Source organism: Rhagoletis pomonella, unplaced genomic scaffold (genome assembly GCF_013731165.1).
Source record: "Rhagoletis pomonella isolate Grant_MI unplaced genomic scaffold, Rhpom_1.0 Rhpom_scaffold_00006, whole genome shotgun sequence".
NCBI classification, from domain to species: Eukaryota; Metazoa; Arthropoda; class Insecta; order Diptera; family Tephritidae; genus Rhagoletis; species Rhagoletis pomonella.
Window position 1 is genome coordinate 10,036,387 of NW_023458560.1, and position 9,876 is coordinate 10,046,262.

At 39.3% G+C, this 9,876-nt stretch overlaps 2 protein-coding genes across 2 annotated transcripts in view; both read right to left on the reverse strand.

Annotated features, from left to right (window-relative positions):
- The window catches only part of LOC118741555, a 13,595-nt gene extending 5,724 nt beyond the window's left edge, over nucleotides 1-7,871 (reverse strand). Inside the window, exon 1 of the mRNA XM_036473554.1 lies at nucleotides 5,740-7,871. Coding sequence (XP_036329447.1) covers nucleotides 5,740-7,871 — 2,132 coding nt within the window. The remainder of the gene's footprint in view (nucleotides 1-5,739) is intronic.
- Nucleotides 7,872-8,822: 951 nt separating this feature from the next.
- Nucleotides 8,823-9,434, reverse strand: LOC118741556. The gene has a single exon (XM_036473555.1). It carries the CDS (start codon nucleotides 9,432-9,434, stop codon nucleotides 8,823-8,825), a length of 612 nt encoding a protein of 203 aa, XP_036329448.1.
- Nucleotides 9,435-9,876: the final 442 nt, after the last annotated feature.

Here is a 9,876-nt window from a genome sequence, read left to right on the forward strand (position 1 = left end):
TACCGTTATATGAGAATCGGCCGTTATTTTAGTCCGATTTCAATAATTTTCAACGTTTTGCTTACACGTGGCAAGTACAATAACCATACCGAGTTTGGTACAAATTGGTAGAACGGTTACCGATATACTTATATGTGATCATAAGTGGGCGGTGCCACGCCCATTTTCCAAAATTTTACCATAAACGTATTTCTTGGTAAATAATTGTTACAAGCATCAATTTTGAATAAATTAGCTTCAATATTTAATTATTTATCGAAGATTTTGTATTTCTCTAAATTACCGTTATATGGGATGTGGGCGTGGTTATTGTCCGATTTTAAAAAGTTTCGGCGGTTTTTTATGCTGTACCAAGGCCAACAACTGTGCCAAGTTTGGAAGAAAATGGTGCAGCGGTTACCAAGATATACACATGTAACCATAAGTGGGCGTCGCTACGCCCATTTTCCAAAAATTTATAATATTCTTATTTTTCGTCTAAAACTTATTGTAAATATCAATTTTGAGTGAATTATCTTCAGTAGTTACTAAAATATCGCAGTTTTCGTATTTCTGGAAATTACCGTTATATGGGAAGTGGGCGTGGTTAAAGTCCGATTTCGCCCATTTTCAATACCAACCTACCTTGGATTAAGGGAAACCTACATACCAAATTTCATTGAGATATCTCAATTTTTGCTCGAGTTATCGTGTACACGGACAGACGGACAGACGGACAGACGGACGGACAGACAGACATGGCTTAATCGATTTCTTTTTTCATCCTGATCATTTATGTATACATTTGTCTATATCTATCTCGATTCGTTTTGGCTGTTACAAACAACCGTTATGTGAACAAAATTAATATACCCTTGTGCACAAGTGCGCTCGGGTATAAAAAAATGTACACATACATTTTCTCCGTTGAGCCCTGCATGAATTTGAAACCAGTTAAAAGTTTTCGTATTAAGTGGGCCAAACTTTAGCTATTTTAGTTGTCGACTACGGAACTCCCGACAGGGGTATGTCTATTCACACATAAATACTAAATACATTCACACATGCATATACAATTATGTTTAAAAATGTCCACATTACTCGCACTCATTACCTTGGTACTTTAGTTTTATGGAGTATCAATCTTTCAACCAGTTCTTCTTTATAAAAAAATATTGCTCAAAGCCGACTACCTTTTCAAACAAGAAAAAAGAGTTCATGTTAAGAAAACGTGCCTACTACATATGGTCTATATGTACATTTATTCTTACGTATAAGTACATTCTCCTTAAGTTAAAAAATACAATTTAGCTGCGATTGGGCACCATGCGATCCATGTGGGACCGTTATAGGGAGCTGAAGAGGGAAGCGAGACGTATTTGCCGCACTAAGAAGAGACCGAAATACCTGAGAGCGAAGAGCTTAAAATGCTGGCCGACAGGAAAACCGCCCGAAAATTTTATCAGAGAGTTAGGCGACTTACTGAAGGTTTTAAGACAAGTGTGGCTATTCTCAAACGAGTCAGCACAATTTTCCGATCGCTATCGGTAGATGCCGAAGTTTGTTATGAATGTCGCAAGGTTGAGATAGCGATACGATATTTGTAGCTAACTCATTTGAGAATAGCCCCACAGGGGAACTCCTGTAATAACAACCATGGCGACCTTGATACCCATTCTAGAACATACTTAAATTATGGAGGGAAAACCTTTCCACCCTATTGAATGGCAGCAGCACTGAAATTAGTGGAGAAGACGAACTCGAGTCGATGATGACGGAGTCGATGCGGCACCGCCTGACTATGACGAGGTACGAATAGCAATAACGCGGCTGAAAAACAACAAAGCTGCTGGACCTGCGGACTGCCAGTCGAGCTATTCAATTACGGTGGCGAGGAGCTGATGAGGTGCATGCATCAACTCTTATGCAGAATATGGTCAGATGAACGAACGCCCGACGACTGGAATTTAAGTGTGTTCTGCCAAATCCACAAGAAAGGCGACCACGCCATACGCGCCAACTACCGGGGGATCAGTTTTCTAAGCATACATAGGTTACAAACTTTTATCGAGCAAATTGTGTGGAAGACTGAAGCCCACCGTCAACGAACTGATTGGACCTTATCAGTGTGGCTTTAGACCTGGCAAATCCGCCATAGATCAAGTATTCATAATACGCCAAATCTTGGAAAAGAGCCGCGAGAATAGGATCGACAGGCGCAATCTATTTGTCGATTTCAAAGCCGCTTTCGACGGCACGAAAAGAAGTTGTCTTTATGCCGCGATGTCTGAATTTGGTATCCCTGCGAAGTTAATACGGCTATGTAAAATGACGTTGAGCAATACCATCAGTTCCGTCAGAATTGGGAAGGACCTCTGCAAGCCGTTTTATACCAAACGAGGTGTCAGACAAAGTGACTCTCTTTCGTGTGATTTCTTTCATATAATGTTGGAAAAGATAATAAGAACCGCAGAACTGAACCCCTCAGGCGCAATACTTTACAAGAGGGGATAATTTGCTGGTGTGTGCCGACGACATCGGCATTATCGGTAAAAATAAGGGCCACGTCTGTTCAGCCTTCTCGGGATTAGATAGAGAAGCAAAGCGAATTGTTCTGGTGGTGAACGAAGGCAAAGCGAAGTACCTCCCGCCATCACACAAATAGTCAGAGCAATGGACAATGGAAACATCTGATGAAGCGGGTCTTGGAGCTTTCGAGAGAAAGATTCTGCGAAAGATTACGAACCTTAAAGCATTGGCGATGGCGAAAACCGCAGATAATATAACGATGGGCTGTATGAGCTGTACAGCGATATAGACATAGTGCAGCGAACAGAGGAAGGCCTCTCTGCGTTGGAAAGAAGGTGGAGAAGGACTTGGCGTCACTTGGCATTTCCAATTGGCGTCAGTTGGCACAGAAGAGAAATGACTGGCGTGCTATTTTGGTCTCTGTGAAAATCACTTAGGCATCCGCCTAGCAGCGTCAATAAGGAAGAAGAACGGGAAAAATAGGTCAAACATAAGACTACTGAGCTTCCGTAATTGTTGCATATAAGAATGAATGTTAAAAATTATTTTGGTGCTCAAAAATGCTAAATTGTAATATATCCGGGATGCCTCAACGAGCCTTGTAGAAAGATCTATAAAGCAGAAACAAATTTGTATCTTCTCTGTCGGCCAACAAAGCCTATTACTAATTGCCGTAGAAATCAGTTTACACTATACTCATACATTTATGGTAAGCAAAGGAACATTCGCATTGCAACGCCCATTCGTTCTGTGAAAACACATATGTCCCCCTCTACATAAAGACACTTGCGGGCCACTTTCTAAATTGCATATTTCGGATTAGAATAGACTTGAACGTGCTGCTCATCTCGTTCGTTCGAATGGCCATTCGATCACAAAACAGCCATCGAATGCATACGAAATCCGAAAAATATTAGAAGAATTTAAGGAAATTGCGAAAGAAATCAGCTCAAACAATATAATATAGATCACTATGCGTCTTTTTTTCAGTTAATGTAAGAAAAGCGGTACATTTGAGGAAGCATCCATATTCGGAAATTTTAGCAGAAATTGCGTGTACAAAAATTAGATATAGGTTGCCAAAACTACTCAGCCCGTACTTAACTAATTTCTAATTACAGCTTTGCGTTCAATTTTTTAGTTTTTCTCAAAAAAAAAAGAACAATAAATTTCGGTGTCTATAGTAACTAGGGTTGCCAGATTCTGAAACGGAGAAAGGAGTACATTTCTATTTTCGATAGAAAAAAAGCAGTACAGAACTTAAAAAAGGAGTACAATTTTTGTTTTAATTTTTTTGTGCAATTTATTGTTACAAATTACCATTACTTAGGTACAAACAAACACGGATATCATAGAAATCTTTTCCAAAGCAACAATAAATGTTAAATACTACAAAAGAATTTCAGGCTATTCCTGAAGGTATGGCAATTTTTTTATTTTATAATTTAAAATTTTTCTGATTTTTATACCCGAGCGCCCTGCACCCACCTGCCTACGACCATGCTTACACCTTTTCACTATCACACTTAACTTTACTTACTAAGTAGTGTTTACCACAATATGAATGGCAAAGTACAGGGCGTAATAACAATAACTGTCGCAAAGATTTTTCGAAAAAAGTATTTTTTGCAAACTTTATAAATAGTTTACTTTAATTTTATTAATTAGTTTTAAAACTTTAATCCTTATTTCCATTTGCCAGCTTTGGGAGATAAGTACATGCTTTTTTCAGATGTATTTTTTCTTAGATTTTGTATAAAAGAAAACTGTATAGGTATAGGGTTGGTCGAATGAATGGCCTCCTAGTCACCAGTTCCGAGTCTTTTCGATTGCTGAGTATGAGGCTTTATGTTGGACAAAAGACGGAGTATAAAGGAGCCAAATGGAGGAAATTAGCCTATGGTTACAGAAGATATCGTCACTACACACGAATAAAGGCGCGCTAGTGTTTTGACGGCGAATAAAGGCCCGTAAAAAAATTTTGCGAAAAAATATGCTTATGAAAAACTTCGGCGAAGTATGTTAAGAGTCTTTGACGCTGAAGTTTTTTTATTCGTCTTTTTTCGCCGTCATTTTTTGAGCTCGCGCCTTTATTCGTGTCTAGTGACGATATGTAATAAAGTAACCGACGAAGACTTGCGTGCCGCTTGAGCTTTTCTCTCAAAGTGTTTACCGCTGGTAAACGCAAATGAAGGTTAAAATTTAAAAACTTATTAATAACATGTAAGTAAAATCTGTGGATAATTAACAATTAACTACTTTTTTCGCAAAATCTATAAAGTTCCCTTTTATTTTTCAATAAAACCGGTGCAACAGTTATTATTTTACGCTCTGTATATAATAAAATATTAATAGCTGGAAAAAGGAATACAAAAGAAGTACAAAACTAAGAAATTAGTACATTTCCAGATATTTTTTTTGGTAGTACAAGGGAGTACATTACAATAAAAAGGAGTACGTTTACTCCCAAAAGCAGTACGTCTGGCAACCCTAATATTAATCGACAAATGCAATTCGATTACTATTGTTACCTTCAATTCAACCGCGACTTCAAACAAATTACAATACATTAACTTTCGTATGTCATAATCCCAATGTGTTCAGACGACTGCCGGTTCACGTAATTTTCTTTCGTACGATTGCTGACTTGTTCCCTTCAGTCACGATTCGAGCCCAGATTTCAATGAAATCCCATCGAAATCCTCACTTTTCTAAAACAAACATTTTAATTCCAAAAAGTTCAATCCTTCACACAGCTTAACGTAAAAAATAACTAAGACGTACGCACAGTTATTAATAAAAACTGTGAAAAATGTCGAGGAAATCCCAAATAGCTGCCGAAATGAGGCCGAAATCTCAGAAGAAGAAGGGATAGATCCATGAAAATGCATTACGAAATGATGAGGACGACGAGCTGAACCGATTTAGCCAGTACCGTCTGTACCTCGGTCTGTCTGGTTGAATGTAATCTAGTCGCTTAGCTTTCCAGATATTCCATTGAAATTTGGTAACGGGATGTATTTTTATTATATACTAGGAATACCCGGCGCGTGTTGCTCCGCCAAAGAAAAACACATGTATTTAGAGATTTGAAATTGAATACCTTTTTATTTACTTTAATGCTAAGGGATAACAATATTTTTAGTTTTTTCATTTGGTGTGTAAATATATAAATTTTGTGGTGTCCCAACTCGTGAACAGGCGACGGATAATTGGCCATGTGAAAAGCACGAATTTTTCAAATCCAAACCCGCAATAGTTAATGATTGCCCTTGTGTTTTATTTATAGTTATAGCAAAGGCAAGACGCAAAGGGAATTGAAGCCGCTTGAATTCGAACGGTAAATCGTTGGAAATCATCGGTATACGTGGAATCAGCACATCTTCGCCTTTGAATTTACCGCTGATGATTGTTGCCTCGATCAAATTCGGTGTTAATTTTTTTATTATCACTCTGGTTCCGTTGCACAGTTTCGGCGCGTTCAAGTTCCGAATAAGCATCACTGGTGATCCAACTTTTAACGCCAACGAATGAGGAGGCATTCCAGGTGGCTCCAAAGAATTAAGAAATTCAGTTGGGTAATTAACAGCTTGATCTTTGTCCATTACTGTATCAATCGATTTATATTCGACTGCTTCTCCTGGAATTTTCAATTGAATTTGACCGTTTAATTTACTAACATCGTCGTTCTTCGGAGCTAAAATTGCACGTTCGCGGAGCCATTCCGGATTTCGGTAGTTGATCGTTAAGTTCGGAAATACTCTGTCGATGACGTCTTGAATGCTCTGAACTTTACCGTTTCCGCTATCTAAAAGTTGCTTTGAAAATATTTGGGCAGACGTATCTTGCAGCAAATGCACTCGCATATTTGTTGTGAGCGTAATTTTTTCGACATAGTTCCACAGATGCGATGCCTTTAAGCACGCGTTCAGCTCGTCTGCAGGCGTTGATCGTGGTATAACGGGTAATGTTTGACGAAAATCACCTGCAAGAAGTATAAGAGCGCCTCCCATCGGTTGGTCTTTTCCACGAAAATCTCGCAGAGTTCGGTCAAGTGCTTCGAGCGATTTCTTATGTGCCATGGTGCATTCGTCCCAAATTATAATTTTGCACGTTTTAAGGACTATGGCCATACCAGAGTTTTTGCTGATGTTGCATGTAGGTGTTTCGGTCTGGTGCAAATTCAATGGAAGCTTAAGTGCTGAATACGCTGTACGTCCTCCATCAAGTAGTGTTGATGCAATCCCCGATGATGCTACTGCTACTGCAATCCCATTTCGCATTCGAACTGACGCCAATATTAAATTGATGAGGAAAGTTTTCCCGGTACCTCCTGGAGCATCTAGGAAGATAATTCCGCCATCTCCTTTGGTTACACGTTGCATGATTTTGTCATAAGCTTTTTTCTGATCAGCAACTAAAAACTCTTTTTGCGTTTGCGCAAATCGTTCAAGCTGATTTGCATCAAACTGCTGTTCTCGCATCAAGTCTCTGTCTTGTACAGCATTTCTATCTCGTGTCGGTGCTGGCATACCGAGTTGACAAAGAGCTTTGTTGTTGATAGACATGCATAAGTCCTCCATTAATATTAAAGCTTCATTGAAAATGTCATCCGAATATTCCTGACTTGGATCGCTTGCACGTGCTTGTCTTAGAATATCTTCACTGAGGCTTCCACGATGCATTTCCCACAGTTGTCGAGGATTCGATGGTGCGCATGTTGTTAAAATTATCGCAAAAAAAGTTCGTATTTGCTTTGGATGGCACGTGAGTGATGCTTCGGTCAGAGTTGTGTTCCAATTCTGATCATTCTCAAGTAAGCCCAGTTTAAAGCACGCTTCTCTGTACGTTTGGCATTCTACTTCGTCGATGGTTTTCAATGCAAGGAATGATGTCGGTCCTTTGATTGTATGCAGCAACAACCGCAAATAATAGCACTCGGCGTTATTTGGATGAACAGTATACACACGTCCCAATGCATCGGACGAATATATACCAGGATGCTCTGGAACAATTGCACCTCTTTTTCTTCTGTTGAACTTTTTTGTCGATGTGTTCCAAGTATAATATTTGGGCACATTTTGATACAGCAACCTTTTAGCAAAATTTTCGGATGTACACAATTCGAAAAAAGCAGTCAGTGTTGTGTTTTGTGGTTGCTCTGCTCTATTTTGCGCATTTTCTTCGGTGAAGTAAACCCGCTGACCATTTTCCAAATGAACAGCGAGATGTTGAACCATTGGATATCGTTCGTGAATATTGAATGCAAATATCCGCCATACTGCTTCGTTACTGCTGATGTAGCGCCCTGTTTGATATTGCGTGATCTCATCACCTCGATTTGCTAATCCGAATACTGCCATGTCACTGCCTTGTTAACATATTTACAAATATATTTTATGGACTTTACCGAATTACAATACTCAACATTGATGTGAGCATTAAACATTTTTGAAAGTAGTGGCGAGTATGGCACGATCCATCTATTGTCTATGTCAATATCTACACTTCGCATCTTAATAGTAGTTGTGTATCCACCATTAGTGGGATTTCTTCGCCTATACAGAGGATATCCATCACCTCCAGTTTGAGTTTCAGTAATCAACTCACGTGGATATCGCTTTGTGCATTTGCCGTTTTGCATACATGGTAAATTAGGATTAAAGTACCGCATGGCCCATGAATCATATTTTTCTTGATTATTTCAAAAAGAATGGGATCTTCGGCTTGATTTGGAAGCTCGGCTGATATAACGCTATCAATTTGTGTAGGTATAATTTTTTGCTTCAACCAAATCAAAATGTGAGCGTGTGGTAAGTCTCTCTTTTGCCATTTAATTGAGTACAACCAGCATCGGGTTTCTCCAAAAACAAAATTCTTCGTGATGACATTCATAAGACTTATTAGCTTTTGCTTGAATTATCGAGCGAGAAGATCATGTCTGTGCAATGAGCTCTGGCCTGCAAAAAGCAATTCGGTTATTTCACTCCACGATGGATTGCAAGTGAAGGTGATGAATAGGTCTGGTCGTCCATACTTTCGAACGTACGTCATAGCATCTTGCCCGTATTCGTGCATATGCCGCGGGCTTCCTGTATATGTTACAGGTAAAATTACCATTTGTCCAATGTCAGCAATGTCTCCATCATTAGCAACTGCATCATGTAAATGAACGTATTCTTCAACGCGCAGCTTCTTTTGATTTAAGCGAATGAAAAGAAGACGTTCACTTTCGACTTTCGCGTACATGTCCACAATAAACTGTTGGAATAATTCACGACATTTTAAGATATGATTGGATTCATTTCCACGAATCATAATGCGGTTTGCATAATAATCCATGCAGGACACTTTCTTTGTCGTCGCTTCACTTGTGCTGGGGTCGACTTGCCTGAGTTGAAATGATATCCTTCTTCTCCATGGGGAAGCAGCACTGGATATTGGAGTGCATCATACGATCGATGTGTTTCCGATACTCTCTGCACATTAGCATTTCGCCGGTGGATAATGATGTCACGTCGATCGAATTCGGTGCCAACTATTACAATTGCAACATCCCCTGTTACTGGAGCATTGAAGCGCCTTTCATGTTCACCAGCAGGAGCTTTGTCTGCTTTAATAACAACACTATAGTCATCTGATGGCATTTGATCCAGAGCTGTTTTAAAAAGGCGAATCAAATTGTTTTGTTCATGGAACATTGCCTGCAAGCTTGAAATAATTTCGCGTCGGATCCCAGAACTAATTGCGCAACGCTTGTCTACTTCTAGTGCATCATTTCCAGTGAAATAAATTTGCAGAAATTTCGCATCTTGTTGTGGCACTGCGAGCAATGAACCGATTTTGTGGTATATTTGGCCTTGAACTTTGAATGTTGGCATGTAACCGCCTTCAGATATAATTTTCGTTGCTCCAAACGAAGTCATTTGAAAGCAAGAGTTTTACTTGCGTATGTTTTTCAAAAAGTGGTTTGAAATAGGAGTTGTGCCAGAAAGGTAACTAAGTAGTGGTTCAGGTGCCTCAATTAACGATGGCAAAACTATTTTACCATTTGATCAACACATTCCTGGTGATTCCTTTGCAAACTTCAAAGCATGGCAATGCAAACAAACTTTATTCATCGGTCCAATGGCGACATCTGCATGATTTTCGTAGTCTCTGTTTTTGTCATAATTGTATGCCGCCAACATTAAATGTGTTCTTTCTCTTGAATGGGTCAATCGTGATAGATTAGTGCGAAGCCGTTCGTTGCGTTGTTCGGGATTTTCAGAATCTCTGGAGGTTGAAGCTCTCACACGATTTTGTTGTAGGCGAGATTCTTGTTGTTCCAGGGTTTCAGCGTCTCTGGAGGTTGAAGCTCTCACACGA

Coding starts and splice junctions, on each gene's coding strand:
- LOC118741556 (XM_036473555.1), bottom strand. CDS start 9,434: ATGACTTCGTTTGGAGCAACGAAAATTATATCTGAAGGCGGTTACATG.